The sequence below is a fragment of the Giraffa tippelskirchi genome, chromosome 1, assembly GCF_054371585.1.
Source record: "Giraffa tippelskirchi isolate mGirTip1 chromosome 1, T2T-mGirTip1v1.2.pri, whole genome shotgun sequence".
NCBI lineage: Eukaryota > Metazoa > Chordata > Mammalia > Artiodactyla > Giraffidae > Giraffa > Giraffa tippelskirchi.
The window spans coordinates 18,651,636-18,675,436 of NC_137275.1; the positions used below are offsets into that span (position 1 = coordinate 18,651,636).

Consider the following 23,801-nt stretch of genomic DNA (forward strand, 5'->3'; position numbering starts at 1 on the left):
CCAGAAACGTGCAGAAAAATCATCTGAGGAAATTCCAACACCTATTTATGGTTTAAGAAAAAAATCTTCAGCGATTTAGGAATAGAAAGGATCCTCAACCAAAAAGCCTACAGCTAACATCACATGAATGGTGAAGACTGTTTCCCCCTAAGATTGGGAATAAAACACTCCTGTTGAGTGTTGTGTTTGAGGTCACTGTACAAAAAAGATTTTCTTTCTTTTCTTTTTTTTTTTACAAAACAGCCATAGATTGGGAATGAATGAATAAATATGACAGTGTCTGTTTGTGGATGGTGTGATGTGATTGCCTACATAAGGAAAGTCAAAGGATCTTAATAAAAAGGTACTAGGACTAACAAGTGTGTTTAGCAGTATTAGTATGCAAAAGTATATTTCTACATAGTAGCAATGAACATTTAGAAACTGAAATTCTAAAATTACCATTTATAGCAGCACAACAAAACATGAAACAACAAAAATACATACAAGATCTGTATGTGAAACAAAAACATTGATTAAAAAAACTGAAGATCTTTTATATATATATATATACACACACACATATATATATATATAATTTTCATGGTTTGGAAGTCAATATTAAGATAGCATTTCTCCTCAGCCTATAGATTCAACATAACTCCAGTCAGAATCCCATAAGGAATTTTTGTAAAAACAAGCTGATTATAATATTTACATGGAAAGGTACAACTAGAATAGCCAAACATTTTTTATAAAAGAACAAAACTGGAAGACTCCTGCCTGACTTCAAGAATTATATAAGGCTAATCAAGGTAATGTGGTATTGATGAAAGACCCATGGATCAAGGCAACAGAATAGAGAGCCCAGAAATAGATTCATATTTATGTGGTCAATTTCTGACAAGGGATCAAAGGTAATTTACTGGAACAGTCCTTTTAACAAATGGTGCTGGGATACCGTTAGTATGTAAAAATATGAACTTCTACCACACACGAAAGTCAACTGAAAATGGATCATAACCTAAATGCAAAACCTAAAACGAAAATACAAGAAAACATAGGAAGAAAACTCTGACTGGTTTAGACAAAGATTTCTTAGATAAGAAACCAAGAAGTATGATCCCTAGAAAAATCAATAAATCAGACTTACTAAAATTAATGTCTGTTCTTCAAAACATAATAAAAAAGTAAAAGCCACATCATAACCTTTAAAAATTGTGAACCACTCACTATGTTGTACACTTGCAACTTACACTGTATATCAACTTGACCTCAATAAAATTTTAAAAGCCATAGACCGGGAGAAGATATTTGCAAGATACATCTAATAATGTACTTTTATCCAGAATATTTAACTAACTTACTGTTAGTTTTTATTTCTTAACTGTTTTCAGTAAGAAAACAATCAACCTTCCTTAATATAGAGGCAAAAGACTTGAACAGACATTTCACCTAAGATGACAGTGACTGGCAAATAAGCCTATGAAAAGATGTTCAGCATCATTAGTCATTAGAAAAAGAAATGAAAGCCACAATGAAGTATCATGGCACACCCACTAGAATGGCTAACTCAAAACAGAACCCTGACAATACCAAATGTTGGGGAGGAAGTAGAGGAACTAGAACTTTTCATATATTTCTGGTTAATGTACTGCATGGTACATCACTGCAAAAGATAGTTTGTTACAATGTAAAACATATACCATGTGACCCACTGTATGAATACAACACATTTTTTATGTATCCATTCTTCAGTTGGACATTTGGACTTTTGAGCTATTTTAATGCTGCTATGAAATTTGTACACTTCTCTTGGGTATATGCCCGTTGGTAGAATTGCTGGGTCATATGGCAATTCTATGTTTAACTAACCTTCTGAAGAACTGCTAGGCTGTTATCCAAAGCACGTGCATTCCTACCAACAGTGTATGAGGGTTCCAGTTTCTCCACATTCTTGCCAACGCCTGTTATCTGTCTTTTTTATTACAGCCTTCCTAGTGGGTGTGAAGTGACATCTCATTGTGGTTTTGATTTGCATTTCCCAAAAGGCTAATGATGTTGAGCACATATTCATGTATATCTCCTTTGAAGAATAACTTCATACTCTTTACCCATTTAAAAAGTTGGGTTGTTTTATCCTTTATTATTGAGTTCTTTGTATACTCAGATGCAAGTCCTTTACCAGACACAAGACTTGGAAAATGTTTCTATGGCTTGTCTTTTACTTTCTTGATGGGTGTCCTTTAAAGCACAAAGTTTACAGTTTTGATGAAGTTTTTGCTTGTACTTTTGGTGTCTTATCTAAGAAGCTATTGCCGAATCCAAGTCTCCACTATTTTATTCTAAGAGTTGTTTTACCTCTTACATTTGGGTCTTTGCTCCATTTAGAGTTAACATTTTACATGTGTATATCCAGTTATTCCAGCACTATTTGTTGAAAGTACAAAGGAAATGAAAGTACATTTCTGAAGGATGTATTTCTGAATATTTGTTTTCTCTGAAGAAGAGAAAGAACAAGGGTGCTGAGTAGAAACTGTAAACTAAATTACCTTAATCAAGTATGAACAGAAAGTTCACTGTGAAGCGTATCATATCAAGTAAATCCGACATCAGACTTGAACACTGCACTAAGGCAAGAACAATGAACTGTGCTAATGGCAGTGATGGAAAGATTCTTGTCTTCAGGGTTTCTCCAGTTTATACGCAGCACTTAAATAAATGCAAAACACTATTTTAATAAATTACACAGGACGTGGGTCAGATGTAACAGCAGAGAACATAAGACACTACAGATATGAACTTGGTTTTAAGTAAAAATAAGTATAAAACTTGAATTTATACAAGCAGTAAGTTAAAGGTGGTGACATAAACAGGCTTCCTTTAAATAAGATTTATCCTGGTGCATCTAAACTCATTCTACTGCAAACAAAACAAAACCCACAGTATTCAGACTTCTTAGTAATATCTCCTTATAAAATGCAATACAGGACAATTCTGGTTACAGTTCAAAACTGAAGCCTTTGTTTGAGGTAGACCCAGCAGAAATATATCAAAATATACTATTTATGGGGAATTTCAATTAATAAAACTGAAGTTTTACCTGTCCTTAATCTTTTACAACTGTCTTCATATTAACTGTAGTCTATGAACATTAACTTAATGACAATAAGAGTAGATACTTCACATACACAGGTGAATGTGTTTGTTGGGTTTTTTTCCATTAAAATACCCCCATTTCTGAAAGTACATATATGTTTTTCTATTTTATCTTTTCAGATCTGGATATGAGAGAACTGAAAAAATTGTTCTTAGTATGTTTCCATCTTCAGATTTAAGCTTCTCCCAAATTTCTGAAAAATCTCATTATGATTAAGACAAACTTTTTCATATTCTCCCAACTGACCATTTGTTCCCCAATTTATTTATCACATGATATGAAACACCATTATTCCAAACTGAAAATGTTTCATTATTATCCTCTTCAGAAGAAGTTGAAACAAAGGCTTCTTTTCATTCTCTGATGAGCACTGTGCTCCTCCAATAGGAGTCAAGTATCCACTCTATTATTCAAAGTAGTAGTGTGAAGTCCAGACAAATGGGCTGTGAAAATTACATCACCTGCATACTCCCCAGACAACATTTCTGAGCTTGGTTGTAGCACAAGGAGTTGTCCATTTCATGGCTCACGTGTTTACCTTCTGCCTAATAGAGTTTAATTATTTCTATTTAAAGGTAACCCAGCAAAAGGATTTTTGTAGTGTTTGGTATTTAGCCTAATTTTCAAACCATATCTCAATTTTCATGTGTAAGTAAAAACTATATTCACAGTTTGATAGGTATTCTGTTAACAGTCTTTTATTTTTCAAGTTGTTATTCTTAAGAGTTGTAGACCGAATCTCTTTCTGGGAATGTAGTCTTTATAAAAGGAGTCAGTGTTTTAGTGACTCCTTTGTCATTATTCTCACTTTTCAAAAATTTTATTGGAGGATAATTTTTTTACAATATTGTGCTCGTTTCTGCCATTCTCACTTGTTTTTAAAGTATGTCCAGTTGAATTACTCAGTTGGATAGTGGCAAATTCAAACACAGCACCTGTTGGCTAGTCTGTTCCTACTGACTTCCTGCTTTCTACATTTTAGGTAACTCTGAAATGCTTGCAAGCCCTACCAAATTCCATGCAGATTTGATAACGTGCATAATAGAAATTCCTAAGACATAAACACAAACTTGTCCACTGTGCAGAATTTGTAAAATATTGTCAGTTGAATTTTAAAATAAATGTTGACCAATTATTTTTAATAAAAATGTTAATATATTTTAGGTCCTTCATTTGAATGGGTATCTATTGTTCCTTAGCAAATGCCTGAATTTATTGGTATTGGCAAAACTTGGACATCTGTAATTCTGTGAAGATGACCAGTATTTCCTTGACAAAGTTTTCAACTCAATTCTTCCTGAGTGGTGTTTTAAGGAGTACTGAGTTATATCTTTAGCTCTGATCTTTAAGAAACAGATTATGATATCCTTCAGTAACTTCACAAAGTGATTGATGGCACATACTTCTCCATCAAAGAGATGCTTATCTAACTCTACAAAAAGATAAATATGCTCAGAAAGCTCATATAATATTTTCTGTTGAAGGTAAAATTCCCTCTGTTTGGGAAGCAGTGGTTCATGAACTGTCGGTTTTGAATGGGTTCTCACAACTCGCTCACATGTAGTTATGACTCGGCACAAACTTTCGGAAGGGAAATGCACACCGTTCTCCTTTTTAACACATAACAAGGATCCAATTTTAGAGGCTTTGAGATCCGATGCATACAGCGCACTGAGGCAGTCCTCGCATGTTAAAAGAGCTGATAACTTATTGGCAATATAACCAGCGCAAGAGGTGAGGTTTCGCCTACGAAGTGACAGGTCTAGTAATGCCTCACTTAGCAAACAGTCAGACCAGTCTGGGCAAATATCCTCTTTGTAAAAAAGACTCTCTGTAACGCTGACACCATACTCACGCTGAACTGTCCCAAGGGCCAGGTCTGTCCTTCGAGCAATTGAAACATCAAGGCTGCTTACTTCACTTAGAAAGACCTCATCTTGTAATCTGTGTCTGGTCTCCAAATTATGGTAAGCTTTCTGGAATGCTATGCAGGTAGGGTTAGAAGTGGTTACTGATACCTGTCTGAGCATCTTTAGAAATAATTCCAGATGATCCTGACTGAATTTGTACATCAGGAGATAAGGGAAAGGCATGACTTTGGGGAAAACATAATTTTGGTAGAGCCATTTTAAGCTCTCGGCATTAAGCAAAAACCCTAGGAATCCCAGTTTTCGCTTACCTTTAAGGATTTGATTATTGCTAGTGTCAGATAATGTAACAAAAGTAGTCTTGGCTTCAGTTAACACATGGTTGATTTTATTAAAAGTTTCAGGTAATAGAGGTCCTTTAAATCCCTTTCCATACAAGTTCCTACTATTGAAAATGTCAAACAGATTGCTAATTAAGCGTAAGAAGTGGATGGTACCAACACAGTTCTGAAAAGGAGGCAGGCCTAATGACAGCAAACATTCTAATGCCCTGACCATGCTCTCACTGAAGACTTGGGTGGCACAATTTGTTTTCAGTATGTGGTTCTTCAGATTTGCAAGTTTTCTTGGGATTCTCTCCATATGTGATAATTCCTGTTCCTCTAGTGCTGCTAACTCCACAAGGTGCTGCCAATGTGCTGTGCCATTGATAAACTGAATGCTTTGGAAATTCTGAAATGCATTTCTTATTAATTTAAGCAAGTGGCAAGAATCAAAGAAGTAGGCAATCTGTTGGCTGGAAGATGAAGGATGCTGAAATGTACACTTTATGTTGTCTCCATCGAGATGTATCCCCAGTGCCTTTGCCATCAGAACACTGTGAGCTGAGGCATCAGACGTGACAGCCAGCACTGTGATCCCTATGTCACTTAGTCTGCCAATCGTCAGACGAAGCAGCTGAGCTTGCAAGTATCCAGAGGCCCTGTTTACAAAAAAATAACCGAGAGGTGTACTCCAGTGACCAGAAATACCCACTGCCATGAGCAAAATAGTTTCTGAGGCAAGCGGCATTTCGTCAGCATCAAGTGTGCCAAGACCGAAGTCCATAAACCCTTGCAGACGGTGACTGCTGGGGTCCCACTGAAGCTGCTGCGTGAGAGACAGACCTTTAATCATCAGTGAACAAGACTGATACCGCTGGTCTCCATTCTCTACTTTTTGCTGAAGAAAAGAAAAAATGCTGCTGTTGAAACCTGGACCAGGTTTGCATTTGGACAGCCATCTAGAAAATGTAAAAGATGAAAAATATAAAACACAGAAGAAGAGGGTCTTTCCTGGTGGTCCAGTGGCTAAGACTCCCTGCTCCTAGAGTAGGGGTCCTGGGTTCGAGCCCTGGTCAGGGAACTGATCCCACATGCTGCAGCTAAGACCTGGTGCAGCCAAATAAATAAACATTTTTTTAAAAACCACTAATGAAGACATTAAAAAAGGGGAAATGCCTTAAATGGTTCTCAAGTAGCCTCAACTCCCTGTTGAAGCCAAATTGTACCAACACTTTCAAGCATGTATTCCTATTGTTACCATAAAACAGTAAGATAATAGAGAAACTTGAGTGTGTGCACTCAGTTGCTCAGTTGTGTCCAACTCTTTGCAACCCGATGGACTGGCACCTCTGTCTATGAAATTTTCCAGGCAAGAATAATGGAGTGGGTTGCCATCTCCTCCTCCAGGGGATTTTCCCGACCCAGGGATCGAACCAGCATCTGTTGCATCTCCTGCATTGGCAGGCGGATTCTTTACCATTGTGCCACCTGGGAAGCCCCAGTAGAGAAACTTAAAAAAACAGAATAGCATTTTTAAGATGCAAACATACCACAAAATTATTTTTAACTTCTTATTCACTTAAAAGAAGTGTACAAATCAATTACCTAGTTTGTTCTAATTGATGTGTTTATAATTTAGATCATAAACCAGCCTTACCTGTATATTCACTGAAATGAGAAAATTGTAGAAGAGGAAGAAAACTTGGAGAAATCTAGTGCGTCTGCCCCATTTTATAGATGAGATGTGAGGCAGCTGTTGTGCTGCGCTGAGTTGCTCAGTTGTGTCCGACTCTTTGCAACCCCACGAACTGTGGCCCGCCAGGCTCCTCTGTCCATGGGGATTCTCCAGGCAAGAATACTGGAATGGGTTGCCATGCCCTCCTCCAGGGGATCTTCCCAAACCAGGGACTGAACCCAGAGGGAGAGGGTAAGATGCCTGGCCCGCGCTGTGCTGCTGGTCATGCACTAACAGGAAACTCAGCTTTCCTGAGACCCTTGTACAGAGCTTCCTGACTGCTCTTTACAGTCAAAGAGCTATGCCCTTTGGGACAATTAAGTGTCTGCTTGCTCCCAACAAAAGTACCTATACTATGATATTTATCTTAGGAATTTGGGGTTTTTTTTCCTAATTTTAATTTAATTTATCTTAGGCTACACCGGGTCTTCGTTGCTGCCCGAGGACTTTCTCTAGTTGCAGAGTGGGGGCTACTCCTTGTTGCAGCTCATGTGCTTCTCATTGTGGTGGCTTCTCTTGTTGCAGAGCACCAGCTCTAGGTACATATGTGCTCAGTGGTTGTGGGACATGGGCTAGTCACCCTGCAGCACGTGGGATCTTCCTGGACCAGGGATCGGATCCACGCCCCCTGCACTGGCAGGCAGATTCTTAACCACTGGACCACCAGGGAAGTCTTTTACAGTCTCCTTGACCTTCCCAGGCTGCTGATAATTCTCTCCTATGACTGTTAGTGATTGTCACTAACTGACAGAATTCTTCTCATCAGTTCTAATTTACTCTAATTTGCTACAGATCAGGAAAGGAAGTAGCTAAGTTTAAGAATTGTCTAAAATAAGACTAAATGGATTCTGAGGTAGACTGAAGTTTACTTTTATAACTCTCAAATGACTCTTTTTTTAAGTTGAATTCCTGATTTGGGGGCTATATTCTAGGTCACCAAGATTATTTCCTGGACTAGCCAATCTCTATTTAATTGAAATTTTAAAGTATGTTTCCATAAGTATTTCAGGACAGGGCATTCCAAATATTTTGCTGCAATCTGAAAAAGTCAGTTGCTCAGTCATGTCTGACTCTTTGTGACCCCATGGACGGCAGTCTGCCAGGCTCCTCTGTCCATGGACTTCTCCAGGCAAGAATACTGGAGCAGGTAGCCATTCCCTTCTCCAGGGGATCTTCCCGACCCAGAGATCAAACCCGGGTCTCCCATACTGCAGGCAGATTGCTGAAACCCAGTATTTTCATAAACAGAATTTACCATTATTATATCCCATATCCTTACTATAATGTATGTGTGCATATAAATACATATATAAAATTTAGTGAATTATGACCCACTAAATTGATCTCAAGATGCACTAATAGAGTTCAAAAACACAATTATAGGATGCAAAAGACATACTGTAACTATTTAGGAGGCAAAAATATTACTCAGTTGTTTATATTTTAAAATAGAGCAAAATAAAACAATGAGAAAACAGTATAGTGGCTCCTCACCAGGGTGCTACAGCTCACTGTTATGGTGAAAACCCTTTTCAAGTGTGTCACCAAATTTTAATCAATTGTTTAAAATTTATTCTTTTGCATTAGGATTCTCAAATGAACTCTAAAGATGCTAACTGTGTTAACACATACAGTAAGTATGTAATGAAACTCTTTAACGCTTCTAAGTAAGAGTTCTAGCTTAAACAGGTTAAAAAAGCTTGTGTTCTGGTGAGCTTGCCTTTTAAATGGAAATCTGAATGATATCTTAAAAAATGTCCACAACTACCAGACTGAAGCTTATCAGGCAGAAAGACAAGTGAACGTCTTCATTTTCTTTTTTTAAGTTTTTATAACTTAGAATAGAAATACCCAAACCAGGTTTTTAGAGTTGTAGGGAAGCAACTGATTTCTCTCTCACACCAACTTTTCCCCTGACTCAAAGTGGGGGGAAAAAAATTTTTTTTTTCCTGATTGTATAAAATGATACTTTCATTTTTTTATAAATGAAACAATACAGGAAAGTACAAAAAGTAAAAGAAAATCACTGTTAATAGGTGAACTTTATAAAACTAACAGTCCCACAGACATAGAAGACAAAAGTATGGATCCCAAAGGCAAAAATGCAGAAGGGATCAATTAGGAATCTGGGATTAGCATATACACACCACTCTATATAAATCAGATACACAACAATGGTCTACTGTACAACACAGGGAACTACATTCAAAATCTTACAGTAACTGATAATGGAAAAGACTCTGAAAAAGAATATATGTACACATATAACTGAATCACTTTGCTGTACACCTGAAACAAAACACCGTTCACTGGAAATCAACTATGTGTGCTAAGTTGCTTCGGTTGTGTCCGACTCTGTGCGACCCTGTGGACTGCAGCCTGCCAGGCCTCTCTGTTCATTGGCTTCTCCAGGCAAGAATACTGGAGTGACTTGCCATGCCCTCCTCCAAGGGATCTTCCCAAATCAACTATACTTCAATATAAATAAATAATTTTTTAAAAAATCACTTAATATTTTAAGGACATTCTTCTAGATCTTTTTCCTTACATCTATTTACAATCCTAAATGCGCATCCAGGCATTCTTTCATTCCATAAATATTTATCAAGAGACCACTGTGTTCCAGGCACCCTGCCAGGGCAGGAGGTGTAACAGAGAACCAGACGCAGACCGTGTACTTGAGCAGCTCACAGTCTCATGAGGTAGACAGTGTTTTTAAATACTAAAATTCAGTTCCACGTTGTGTGTGCAAGAGGGCACCTCGGCCAGAATTGGAGGAACAGCAGGCTGGGCTTCAGAAAGGATGTGATATCTGATCTGAGTCTGAAGGGTGAGGGCTAACCTCCAGGACTAACAGGGAGAATGGGCTTATCAGGCAGATGGAAGAGTAAGTCTCCAAGGCCAGAATCGGCAAGAAATGCCTTACAGAAGGAACATGGGCTCTAAGAGGGCAGGAAAGGAGGCAGGAGATGAGCCACATTTCATCACAGAGGCTCCAGGAGCCACAGGAAGGAGTTAGCCTACAGTCTCCAAGTAATGGGAGGCCCAGGCAGCAGGAATGTGACTGGTGTGAATTGAATTGCGTCCCTCAAAAAAGATGGATCGTCATGCCGATCCCCAGTTCCTCACACTGTGCTCTTATTGGAGATGGGGATCTTTACTCACCAAGTTAAAATGAGGTCATTAAGGCACACCCTAATTCAACATGAGTGTGTCCTCATAAGAAGAGGAAATGTGGACACAGAAACACACATGGATAATGGAAGACAATGTGGAAAAACACAGGGAGAAGTCCACCATCTATCAGCCAAGGAAAGAGGCCTGGAACAGACCCTCACCTCACAACCCTCAGAAGGAACTAACCCTGCCAGCACCTTGATTTTGGACCTCTAGCTTCCAGAGGTGTGAGGCAATACACTGCTGCCATTTGAATCAAATAAATAAAAATAAAGGGATCTGTAAAACCAGTGATTTTAAATAACAGTGAATAGTCAGTATTAAATTTATAAGGCATCACAGTCACTGTGTTTTTTTGCTTCTCATTAAGAGAAAATAATAGGGAATAATAGGGAAGCCTGATGTGCTGTAGTCCATGGGGTCGCAAAGAGTCAGACATGATTTAGCGACTGAACAACAAGAAGAGAAAATAAATATATCTATGTATTTTGACCACAGATCCTAAAAAATTATTTTTCATAATCTGTTCTCTGGACAACTGCACTGGCATCAGTGATCTTCGCCTCAAACAAATGGTATCAGTATAGAACTCTTCTTGATTTTCTAGATTAGTCACATATTAAAACTACTGAAGTATATGAAGTATACAAAAGTACTGAAGTATATTCCACTATTTCAAGATTCAGATTTTACCACCCAGAGGGTCTCTACCATCTGAAAAATGCAAAAAAAAAAAAAAATTGTCAGCCTACATGCCCTCATTCTGCTGATCAAATATCAAGACTGTGATACTATGCAAATACCACCTAGAAGTTTTTAAAAAGAGAAAGTAGACGAAACGAAGAGTATGAATACAAACAGCGTTAGTGTATAAACTGCAAGAAAGCACAGTAGGTTTAATTTTACATCGAAAAGGTAATTCACTCACGTTCTGAGGATGGAAGAATGAGGCAGCTTGAGAATCTTTCTTACATAATCGTAGACTTTGCTACTGCACAAGTAGAGTGTACATGCAAACTGCTTCATTTCTGCAGAGTACTCAGCTGTTTCTCTCCAGTTATACAACTCCCACTTAAAATCTGTTAGGAGTAAATTTATTCTTTGTGATGAAAAATGTGTACAGTAACATTTTCAGGCATAGATCATAGTATTTGGATATAAAAATGCACTAGGCACCAAAATTCAAATATAATCACATTTTAACTGAGTTGGTTCAGAGGTTATGATCCACTCTTAGAGACTATCAATTTATCTTGCTCATTGTGGATCATTTCACTAAAAAGAGGGACGAAAAATGTTTCAACTTGAGTTATTATGTTTTACTATTCATTAGCAGCCTATGTGGATATTTTTGGAGGAACAGGGAAGACAATGAAATAAATGAGTAAAATTAAGTCTCTGGATTATGAGGACATTCATTTGTTTTAGTTTGTTCCTTGGTTACCATTTATCTGAGAGTAAAAATTAGACACGAGAAACATTTTGAGGGATATGGTATATGGCATTAATCAGAATGAACAGACAAATCTTTCCTACCATTGAGAAAAAAAAAATTCTCTGTTCCTAGTGAGGACCCCTATTTATAACCTATATTCCCCTCCTGGAAAAACACAGAATATGCTCCTCCACTGGAGGTATCTACTCCTTTTGACATGCTGGTTTTTTGTTTTTTTTTTTACCAGAATGCAAATCCAAAAATCCCTACTCCTTTCATCAAAGAGTATGTTGGCAATTCTTATGTTACCCCTCTTCAAATATCCTGGTTCATGAAGAAGAGGAGGTAGTCTTTCAATGGACATATATATACTCTATAGAGTATCTCGGATAAAACTTCAGAGACTTACACAATTTTCAGACTCAAAGAGATTCTGCAAATTATCTAGTTCAACTCATTGCAAAAAAGGCTTTAGTGATAAATTATACAGCAGTTAAAACTGCTTACAAAAAATTTGCAGTGACAAGAGTGTGACTATAAAAAGCGAAAAGTACAACATATGGTATAAACTATATGATCTCATTTCTGGGTTGTAGGATTATGTGTTATTTTTATCGTTTATACATTTCTTTGCTTCTCCTATAATAAACATAGAACTTTTAAAAATGGACAATTGTAACAAGATTTTGGTGATTATTTTTCATTTTTCTTATTTATGCTAGAGACTCTTCAGCTAAAGGCATATTTTCATAGGTAATACAAAATAAAAATGTAATGATATTTCATAAAAATTAGGAGCTATGCAGTAAGTATTACAGGTCATTCGGGAACATACCAGAAAATTGTGCTCGTAGCAGACATTCTGTTTCCTCTGTAAGTAGCTTCTCTTCTATAAGCGCATCAATTAGTTGTAAGCCCTTTCTCTTCTTGATCATCCTGTAGTTTTTTTCAGAAGCAAGTCTTTTTTTGGACACTTGTAGCATCTGCTGCACCTCAGCTAGTTTCTCTGCTCCTATTGTCAGAGGTCTCTTTAAACTATAGTTATGGTCTTCAGTAGCAACCTCTTGAGAATTATCAGGAAGCGGCTGTTTTAGGATTTTCTGTCTTGCTTTACCTTTAAGGTGTACACCTTGGAGAACCTAGGACACAAATGGAAAATGAGGTTTATTTTAGAAATTATCACACAATGATTATCTATTAAAATATCACTGAATACAAAGCACTCACCTGGTTGCTGTGGAGACTTAGTTATGAAAGAAAAGGTAATAATCTCTGATTTTTAATAATATATAGTCTTTAGGACAATGTACACAAATTTTGGGGGGGGGTGGGATCTACACAGAAATAGTAGCATAATGCTGAGTTTCTAAAATGATTCAAGTAACCAGTGAAAGGTGGTGGTAATTTGGGAAGGTTCTTAGTTGTTCTTTGAAAGAGTAATAACATGGTTAATGAAGGGGACTGGGAAGTTATTTGTGCAGAAGGCAAGGCATAGGACAGAGCATGGGCCTTGGAATTAAGACTCCTGGCTCCCTCACTTAAAAATGTAATTAACCTCTATAATCCCTTAACTTTTCATGTATAAAATGTGGACAATACAGAGTTGACTTGAGGATACAATAAGCTAATTTACATAAATTGCCTAGTACACTGCCTGGACCATTGTGGGTCTCAATAAATTGTAACTATTACTGATTTTAAACAAAATCATAAAAGCAAGGCAATTTATCATATATGCAGTGGGTAAGTATTTGTGGTTCCAAAAGAGAATTCAGAGCAGTTAGAGATGCATGAATCAATTAATAAAAAGCTCTTGGAACTTATGAGTTTGGATGTGACAGCAAGTATATTCTTCTGAAAGAGGGAATGAGATAAAACAACACTGAAAGGAGATTCCAGTGAATAAGAGGATGGTTAGGGAAGTGCCAGGATAGAATATTTGGGTGACTATATGAAGACTGCAGACAGTGACTGAGTCATATATGAGTGAGTGCTTGACTAAGGGGTAAAAGGGTAACAAAAAACAATCAAAAGAAACATAAAAAAATAACACCAATACTGGTGACTGACTCATAGAAAATCTTCTATTTTCTGTATACTTCCTTCTATATCAATGCTAATGATTAGGTACATTTCTGGTCAAAACCAATAACATCTGGGGGGAGAGCCAATAAAAAGGGTAGATAATTTCAAAGTATTGGGTTGGCCAGAGTTCCTTCTTTTTTGTAACATGGCTCTAACAAAAAAGAGCCATCTTACACAAAGTTGTCTTTAACCTCATTTGAAACAATTTTGTTAGACTGTTTTGTGATAACTATCATATCAGCATACATTAAAAAAAAAAACAACCTACCAAAATTGATGAATTTTTGTGTAGCCATTTTAATATTGAAGGTGGGAAAAAAGACAATAGTTTCAGCATATTATACTTAATTACTGATATTTCAAGAAAGGCAAAAATGCAACTGAAATGCAAAAACAGATTTGTGCAGTGAATGGAGAAGGTGCTGTGACTGATTGAACACATCAAAAGTGGTTTGTGAAGTTTTATACTGCAGGTTTCACTGAACGATGCTCCACAGTCAGGTAGACCAGTTGAAGCTGACAGCAATCAAATCGAGACAGTGAGAACAATCAACTTTACACCATATGGGAGATAGCACACATACTCAAAACATCCAAATCAAGCACTGGAAATCATTTGCACCAGCCTGGTAATGTTCATCACTTTGACGTATGGGTTCCACATAAGTTAAGTGAAAAAACCTTGACCGTATTTCCACATGTGACAATTCTCTACTGAAATGTAACGAAAACATTCCATTTTTAAGACAAATTGGGACGGGCAATGAAAAGCGGATACTAGACAATAATGCGGACGGGAGAGGCCGTGAGGCAAATGAAATGGACCACCGCCAACCACAAAAGCTGGACTTCATCCAAAGAAGGAGATAGAGTATGTATGCTGGGACTGGAAAGGAGTCCTCTATTATGAGCTCCTTCTGGAAAACCAAGTGATTAACCCCAGTGAGACCAACTGAAAGCAGCACTCAATGAAAAGCACCCAGAATTACTCAATAAAAAACACACAATCTTCCATCAGGCTAACGCAAGAGTGTGTGTTTCTTTAATGACCAGGCAAAGTCTGTTATGGCTTTGTTGGGAAGTTCTGATTCACCTGCTGTATTCACCAGACACTGCATCTTTGGATTTCCAATTATTTCAGTTTTTACAAAATTATCTTAACAGAAAAAAATTTAATTCCCTGGAATGTTGTGAAAGACACTTGGAACAGTTCTTTGCTCAAAAACATAGAAAGTTTTGGGAAGACAGAATTATGAAATTGCCTGGAAAATGGCAGAAGGTAATGGAACAAAACAGTAAATACATTGTTCAAAGAAGTTCTTGGTGAAAATGAAAAATGTGTCTTTTATTTTCACTTAAAAACTAAAGGAACTTTTTGGCCAGCTCAATATTATGAAAACTCTCTCATATTTAAACAAAACCCTGAATTCTAAGACTATTTACATTCACTAGTTGATTTTTGCGATCACGTCAGTAACCTTTATGTATTTCTAGACATGATTTGCATATATACACCCTCCAAAGCATAATTATTAATATTAACACATATGTATTTTAAAAATATTACATAATATTACATATATATTTTAAAAAACAAAAGTATTGTATTACTGGATTTACTTTTTAAGGCCTAGGTTTTTGGTTTTACTTTTATATCTCTGTAAATCCTAGCTATAATGTGAACAGTCTCGATTTTCAGTTTCTATAAAATTGAACTTTGTTTACACCTAGATTTAAGTACCTTGTATAGAGAAACAGAAGGCACAGCTCCTTTTTTCAGCTTTCTTCTTATGCCATATGACTCAAAGTCACTTTCTTGAAAATGTTTGGAACATAGCATAGCACCTGGTCCTGGGATCCAAATCTTTTTGCTTCTGGGGTCCATACGATTAACTGCCCTGATCCATTTTGAGCGCTGTATAGTATCAGTTGGAAATCTACAGCAATCATATTAAAGTTCCATTAACATGAAAACATCATAGTAATACTACAGTATTATTTATTACCCAAACCCATTTATTATTTAATGGCTCTATGTAAACATTAAGTTCAGCTAAAGTTTAACTCACTTGATCTGATTTCATTTTTCAAAGTTCTTTGACTTTTTAAATCCAAAAGCTCAGTATCTAAGTGATCTCATCTGTTTCAACTTGTATGTGGACAATTCTCACACTTAATATCCTGCACATTCTATCTGCACAGCCTACACTTAACAAAATCTGCTCAAATTTAACATGTGTGTCTTTCCTTTCCCGTGGCAATTTTAAACTATATCCACAGATTCTTTGGTATGCCTCCTTTCAAGGGGTGGAGCCTAATTCCCCTCCCCTTGAGTGTGGGCTGGAGTTTGTGATTTGCTTCTAAAGAATGTTAAAACAGCAGAGGTGATAATGGGCTATAAGAGTAGATCAGAAAAAAACACTGAGGATATGTCTTCCTTGCTCTTTGGGGGAAGTCACCTCCCACACCGTAAGCAGCCCCATGGTGAGTCCACTTGGTTAGAAACTTGAGTTCTCCAGTCAAAGGCCTCATGAGAGAGCCTTTCTGAAAGGATGTCCTCTGGCCTCAATCAGGGCTTCAAGTGACTGCAGTCTTGGCTAACATTTTGACTGCAATCTTATGAGACTCCCAGTCACACCCAGTTAATCCACTCCACAATTCCTGACTCTCAGAAAATTTTGTGAGAAAACAGATGCTTCTGAATTTTGAGGAAATTCATTACTAAACAGTAGAAAACAAGAAGAAAAATCCGCTGGATCACAGAAAAAGCAAGAGAATACCAGAAAAACATCTACTTCCGCTTCACTGACTATGCTAAAGCCTTTGACTATGTGGATCACAACAAACTGGAAAATTCTTAAGAGATGGGACATCAGATCACCTAACCTGCACCTCCTGAGAAACCTGTATGCAGGTCAAGAAGCAACAGTTAGAACTGGACAAGAAACAACACACTGGTTCAAAACTGGGAAAGGATCACATCAAGTATGTATATTGTCACTATGCTTATTTAACTTAAATGCAGAGTACAACATGCGAAACGCCAGACTGGATGAACCACAAGCTGGAATCATGATTGCCAGGAGAAATATCAACTATTTTAGATATGCAGATGATACCACCCTAATGGGAGAAAGTGAAGAGGAACTAAAGAGCCTCGTGATGAAGGTGAAAGAAGAGAGTGAAAAAGCTGGCTTAAAACTCAACATTCAAAAACCGAAGATCATGGCATCTGGTCTTATCACAACAAGGGAAATAGATTGGGGGAAAAATGGAAACAGTGACAGATTTTATTTTCTTGGGCTCCCAAATCACTGCGGATGGTGACTGCAGCCATGAAATTAAAAGACGCTTGCTCCTTGGAAGAAAAGCTATGACAAACCTAGACAGTGTATTAAAAAGACATCACTTTGCTGACAGAGGTCCATGTAGTCACAGCTATGGTTTTCCAGTAGTCATGTATGGATGTGAGAGTTAGACTATTATGAAGGCTGAGTGCTAAAGAACTGGTGCTTTTGAATTGTGGTGCTGGAGATGACTCTTAAGAGTCCCTTGGACTGCAAGGAGATCCAGTCAATCGTAAAGGAAATCAACCCTGAATATTCATTGGAAGGACTGATGGTGAAGCTCCAATACTTTGGCCACCTGATGGGAAGAGGTGACTCATTGGAAAAGACCCTGATGCTGGGAAAAGACTGAAGGCAAGTGGAAAAGGGGACGACAGAGGATGAGATGGTTGGACAGTATCATCGACTCTATTGGCATGAGTTTGAAGAAACTCCAGGAGATGGGGAAGGATAGGGAATACTGGCATGCTGCAGTCCATGGGGTCGCAAAGAGTTGGACACGACTTAGCGACTGAACAACAAAAGAAACCAAGTACATTTCCTACATTCAGTTGTTCTATTTTGTTTTGAAAGGACAACGTTTTCCTAGCCTTGAACATAAAAACTACTTTGCATTTTTCTACTTGTCAATCCCAGCCAAATTATTATATTCAGAAATGAGTGAGGGAAAAAACTCATGAGACTAATGTAATGAAAATCACAGAACTGCTCTTTCTGCACCCTCTTTTTTATCTTGGAGACAAATTGACAGGTATGACTCTTAAATATTTTAATTCATGCTTTAAAGCACATAGTTGTAAGGAACTGAAACTGGTAAAACAAACAAGTTTCATTTCCTCAGTTAATTTTGTTAGGGAAATCATATTTTCAAAATGGTAAAACATAATTCTGAGATACTCTCTCAATCACCTTGAGAAACAACACTGAGTTAGAAAATCTGCATTTAAGCCTCAATTCCCTTTTATCAGCCATGTGGTATTAGATACATCTCTCAATCTATCAGCTTCCTCCAGGGCTGCAGGTATATGACACAGATGTGTTCAAAAGCACTCTGTAAATGGAAAGGTACCATCTCAAGTTTGTTCTTTGTTAGGAACAACTAATTCCACTTTGGGGACTTTCTATCTTATAGTTCCAGGAAAATGATGCTACACAATCATGAGAGAATGTACAGGGAATTATTTTCCAATAAATAAAGGCACCATCTCTCTCTTTTCACTGGGTTTTTAACAACGATGGTACACGTTTGTGAGGCAACATTTCCAGATTGTAGTTTCTTAACAAGTAAGGGACCATCAAAAGTTTGCTGGTCTACCAAGTTACATTACTAGCCCGATTCTCTGATGCAAAGCTTCCCAACTGGCACACCTGAAGAGCACAGCTATCAACCCCCTTAGCCCATGGGGTGGGCCTGGGCCACCTGGAGCTCCTGAAGTAGTTACATTAAACCAGTCCCAAACAGCTTTGTAGGTTTCTGATGTGTAAAATGACATGGAAAAGGCTGGTAAATTCTGTAGTCTAACCAGCATGATTGAGTTCTCGACAAAAATAAACTGGTATTAACAACTGATAATACTTTTAAAGCATTTACCTTGTGTTTTGTGTGTTTTAAAGACATTTTTAGTCTTTAAAAAAAAAAAAGCTCCGTAAGACAGGTTTTTATCCTTTTACAGAAGATGAAACCAAGACTGGAGCAGCCAAGTTCAGCCATCAGTAAACAGTCAGTTAAAACTGGAATTCAGGAACTTCCCTGGTGGTCCAGTGGCTAAGACTCTGTGCTCCCAAAGTAGAGGGCCTGGGTTCCATCCCTGGCCAGGGAACTAGATTCCACATGCGGCAACTAAGAGGTCCAATGACACAACTAAAGATCCCGCATGCTGCAACTAAGACCAGGAGATCCTGTGTGTCACAGCTATGACCCAGAGCAGCCAAATAAATAAATACATATTTAAAAGTAAATAGATTAATTAATCAAGTGAAACTGGAATCCAAATGTTCCTAGTCTAAAGCCACCTCTGAAACTGAAGGTCGCTCATTCTCTTTGCGACCCCACGGTCTATACAGTCCATGGAATTCTCCCGGCCAGAATACTGGAGTGGGTAGCCTTTCCCTTCTCCAGGGGATCTTCCCAACCCAGGGATCCAACCCAGGTCTTCCACATTGCAGGTGGATTCTTTACCAGAAAAATTCTAAACCAATCATCTTCTCGTATACACAATAATGAATTGGCTTACACTGTAACACAGAATGCATTTTCTTCCTCCTGTTGACTATGCCTTCTTTATACTGTTAGTGAGGATTTACCTCTGGCTCCCTGTACATCAAATATTTTCCAGAAAACTGGCTAATAAAACCTCTTCTACAGGGGTTACATCCAGGGAGGGAGACAGAAAGGACAGAGGGGCAAGGCTTTAACTACATCTATAGCTTAAGTTTCTTCTAAAAAAGAGAAAAAAGCAAACATGTGACCATCTGCTTATTTTCAGTGATGGTAAACAGATGTTTATTATATAAATAAAAGTTTAAAATAGAATTCATTACAACAGTTCAGGCAAAACTCTTCCAAATTACCATACATATATTTCCTTGGCTATGAAATAAATTTCTTGATCTCTTTATACCTACGGAAAGAGAATATATCAAAGGGTCACTTCAATTTTTAACTTGCCAGTCCCACTTTGCATTTAGTCATTCACATGTTTGACAGAGCACCAATATTCTCATTATAACATCAGAGGCATATATTCAAAATTTTTGTTACGGAAAGAGTGCCATGATCAAACAGTTTGAAGATGGCAGCTTCAGGCAACAGCAAGTTGATTAACTCTCTCTTTCCCATATTACCTTGTTGCTGAGCCCTTACTTCAGGCCACCGTTACCTTGTAACTAGGACTTACACCACAGTATCCTAACTCCTTCTCCCCTCTCTATTCTTTCCTGTCTTCTTTACAACTTTCTAGCTGTCAGGAAAACCGACAATTCTTTCTCATTCATACATAGACTGTGGTTAATTCTGCACACATGTGCCATTAACAGAAGTACAGAGGGAACGTATTTAGGTTGGAAGAGAGGTATAGAGGAAACGCTACACAGAGGAGCTTGGACTTTTATCTTTTAGACACTAAAGAGCCCGAGGGGTTAAAACACTTCCCTAAGGGAGCAAGCATGATAAACTTTGCATTTTTAGAAACATAATTTCCAGTAATCTAGAAAATGAGGGCTTCCCTGATAGCTCAGTTGGTAAAGAATCTGCCTGCAATGGAGGAGACCTCGGTTCGATTCCTGGGTTGGCAAGATCCCCTGCAGAAGGGAAAGGTTACCCACTCCAGTATTCTGGTATGGCTTGCAAAGAGTCAAGACACAACTAAGTGACTTTCACTTCACTAATCTAGAAAATGAAATGAACGGGGAAGAAATCAGGCTGGAAGAGTCACAGCACACTGGTGTAATAATTGCATCAAAAAAAATTTTTTTTTGAATTAAGCAGGTCTTGCTTTGGTCCTCAACATGTGAAACAAATAAAAGCAATAAGTGAGTTCTTCCTTATTTAAAGAAACTAGGAAAAAGGCACAGGAAAAACAGGGCAGCAAACGTTGAGAAAGAAATCAAAGAAAAGGGAGAGAACGAAGGAGAGAATGTCAGTAACAGCCAAAGGAGGTGAGGGTTTCAAGTAGTGACTAATATGATTAAAAGTTAAACAGAGATCAAGAGAAAGACTTCTTAATATAATTGCTCATTTAGATTTGGCAAGATTACCAATAACCCTCAGTCAGTGGGTGTGGGCAGATATATGGCTGTGGTAGGTTGATAAGTCAACAGGACTTAGCGAAGTAGGTGTAGGCTTCTGTTTTGAGGAACTTGGTTATAAATGGAAGGAGACTGGTAGGGTTGTGCAGAGGTGTACAAAGGTTCAAGAGTTTGTGTGTATTTAAAACTGGAAGTAATTCAAGCATGCTCAGTGTTTTAGGCAAGTAACCAGCAGAGAGAGCAATTTAAAATAAAAATCACTGCTGATGGTGATTGCAGCCATGAAATTAAAAGACGCTTACTCCTTGGAAGGAAGGTTATGGCCAACCTAGATAGCATATTTAAAAGCAGAGACACTACTATGCCAACAAAAGTCCGTCTAGTCAAGGCTATGGTTTTTCCAGTGGTCATGTATGGATGTGAGAATTGGACGGTGAAGAAAGCTGAGTGCCGCAGAATTGATGCTTTTGAACTGTTGTGTTGGAGAAGACTCTTGAGAGTCCCTTGGACTGCAAGGAGATCCAATATATCCATCCTAAAGGAGATCAATCCTGGGTGTTCATTGGAAGGACTGATGTTGAAGCTGAAACTCCAATACTTTGGCCACCTCATGCGAAGAGGTGACTCACTGGAAAAGACCCTAATGCTGGGTAGGATTGGGGGAAGGAGGAGAAGGGGACGACAGAGGATGGGATGGTTGGATGGCATCACTGACTCGATGGACATGGGTTTGGGTGGACTCCGGGAGTTGGTGATGGACAGGGAGGCCTGGCATGCGGTGGTTCATGGGGTCGCAAAGAGTCGGACAAGACTGAGCGACTGAACTGAACTGAGAATAAGAACTAAGTGATGGAAACAAATCTCCCAGAAGAAAGGATACAATTATACCAACTTAGGTAGAGGAAGCAGCCTTCCTTAAACATAAGCAACAGGACAAAAGCCCTACCATACATAGTTGAAACTCCTTAACTTGACATGTTTTTAGATAATTTGTTTCCAAACTACATTACCCAGGCTTCCACATCTTCACTTTCCATTCTTTTCTTCTCCCATGCTGTGCTCTGTGCTTCTTTGCTCAGTCTGTCCAGCTGTTTGCGATCTCATGGACTGCAGCCCGCCAGGCTCCTCTGTCCATGGGGATTCTCCAGGCAAGAATACTGGAGTGGTTCGCCATTTCTTCCTCCAGGGGATCTTCCCAACTGAGGGATCAAACCCAGGTCTCCCACATAGTAGGCAGATTCTTTACCATCAGAGCCACAGGGGGAAGCCCTTTTCCACGCTATTTCTATTTAAATGCTATCCTCTATCCACCCCACCCTCTATTCTAGATAGGGCTCAAGGTCCAACTCAAATACCACTTGTCCCATACAGTTCTTTTTGATCTTTTCATAAAAAAGTCCTTTGTCTACCTTTGTCAAACTCTCTACCTCATATTGCCTTATTAGGCTACCACTTTAAAAAATACCGTACATTTCCTTCCCTCTGAGAGGATCTGTTCTACCCACTTTCCTACCCCGCATTAATTTCAGTGACCTTTACCAGACTGTCCCATAGACGTGGGTTCAAATTTGATCGGTCTGAAAATACACCCCACTCTTGTGCCAAATGAAACTTCTTTACCATGACCAGATACAGCCAGAATCGGACCTGGCTTGTAGAGCTGGGCTAATGATAGTGAACAACTGGTAATGACAGACAGTACTAGTTAAAATCTGAAACCGAGGGCCTTCAGAATCCTCCTGGGTACAAAAGCCCTGTGTCTTCTGTTTCTTATTTTTAAAAGGGGTGTGTGTGGGGGGGTGGGGGTGGGGGCGGAATTCAGTCTCCCAGGTCTTCTCCGAGCTCCAAAGAGCAGATCAAAGCAATGACTAATTAGGGAAGTCAGGGAAGGCAGAAAAGTAGCACTTAAACCAGATAGCCTGAACAATAAATAGTTCAGTGATAAAACAACAGCCCAATTCCTCCTCAAGGGATACACGTAACAACGTTTTGGCTATCTTTACGTAGTTCTGTAAAAACTAAACCCCACCCAGGTGGAGAACGGTGACTACCTGCGGATCACAAGCCCTCACATCTCAGGTTTGGAACCAGAGGTCTAACTACAACCAGAAAGCTGATGATTCAGCTTCTCCAAATACCAACCTGTTACCCCCACACAATCAGAATAACGTCACGCACCCTGCGGCCCTCACTCCAAATGCCGCTTTGAAAAAACCTAAAAGCCATCAGGAAGTTCAGAACTTTTCAACACCATCTATCCATGCCCCCCGCTTGGCACCCTGCAATTAACGCTGGACTTTCCTTCACCACAACCCGCCATCAGTAAACTGGATTTGCTAACCGGAGGGAGAGGGGAGGCGAGCTCTGTTCCGTAACAAACGCATCTGTACTCATGCTCCCAAGCAAGACACACATTAACGAAAGCGCACGCCTTCAACAGTTTCTCTAAACTGCCTTCCTTTCTCCTCTCTTCAATAAGACGACGGAAAGGCAGCAAGACTCCTTTAGAGTAACTCCTGCTAAAAGCTACTGGGCACCGGTAGGCGAGGAGAAAACAAGCACCCCGCAGACAAACATCCAGCACGACGACCACACACAGCGTTACCCTCCAGGTTGCCCAATTCCCTCCCCCGCCGCACGCTACGCACGTCACGTCGACGGCGTGACGCACCACCCGGCCCCGCCCCCCACCCCCGTGGCCTGCCGCCCGCCTGGCCGTGCTGGGTGTTCGCGCGGAGGCTGTTCTCACGCACTGGTGGAAAGAGAGGCCGCGCTCCCGGCTCAGCACGGTGTCTCGGGTGCTGCAGCCCACTGCCGAGCAACTTCGGGTCATCTTCTTGCTACGTGGGGCTCCACCTCCGGTGTTTCCGCGACAGCATGAGTCGCGGTCAAGTTAGCTCCGCCCGCTGACTCGGCAGCTACCACCTTTATTTGTTTGAGAAAGG

General features: G+C 39.0%; 1 protein-coding gene across 18 annotated transcripts; it reads right to left on the minus strand.

Moving 5' to 3' along the window:
• Positions 1-2,771: 2,771 nt before the first annotated feature.
• On the minus strand, positions 2,772-23,761 carry THAP9 (THAP domain containing 9). Of its 18 annotated transcripts, none has more exons than XM_081583098.1 (7): positions 23,462-23,488; positions 19,344-19,730; positions 18,701-18,734; positions 15,504-15,699; positions 12,513-12,816; positions 11,171-11,321; positions 2,772-5,989 (listed from the first exon to the last, which is right to left on the minus strand). In XM_081583098.1, the coding sequence occupies exons 4-7, from the start codon at positions 15,645-15,647 to the stop codon at positions 4,309-4,311; spliced, it is 2,280 nt and encodes a 759-aa protein (XP_081439224.1). In that variant the 5' UTR covers positions 15,648-15,699; positions 18,701-18,734; positions 19,344-19,730; positions 23,462-23,488; the 3' UTR covers positions 2,772-4,308. The 18 variants fall into 18 exon arrangements, with proteins under 18 accessions (XP_081439224.1, XP_081439143.1, XP_081439176.1 ...); XM_081583017.1 differs by having other exon boundaries at positions 2,772-6,289; XM_081583050.1 differs by lacking the exons at positions 18,701-18,734; positions 19,344-19,730; positions 23,462-23,488 and adding exons at positions 21,867-22,055; positions 23,610-23,761.
• Between the last annotated feature and the right edge of the window lie 40 nt (positions 23,762-23,801).

Coding starts and splice junctions, on each gene's coding strand:
- THAP9 (XM_081582959.1), bottom strand. CDS start 23,689: ATGACCCGAAGTTGCTCGGCAGTGGGCTGCAGCACCCGAGACACCGTG. Junction 12,817..15,503: donor CTTCTGTTTCTCTATACAAG/GTACTTAAATCT, acceptor TTTGTGTCCTAG/GTTCTCCAAGGTGTACACCT. Junction 11,322..12,512: donor GCTACGAGCACAATTTTCTG/GTATGTTCCCGA, acceptor TACTCCTAACAG/ATTTTAAGTGGGAGTTGTAT.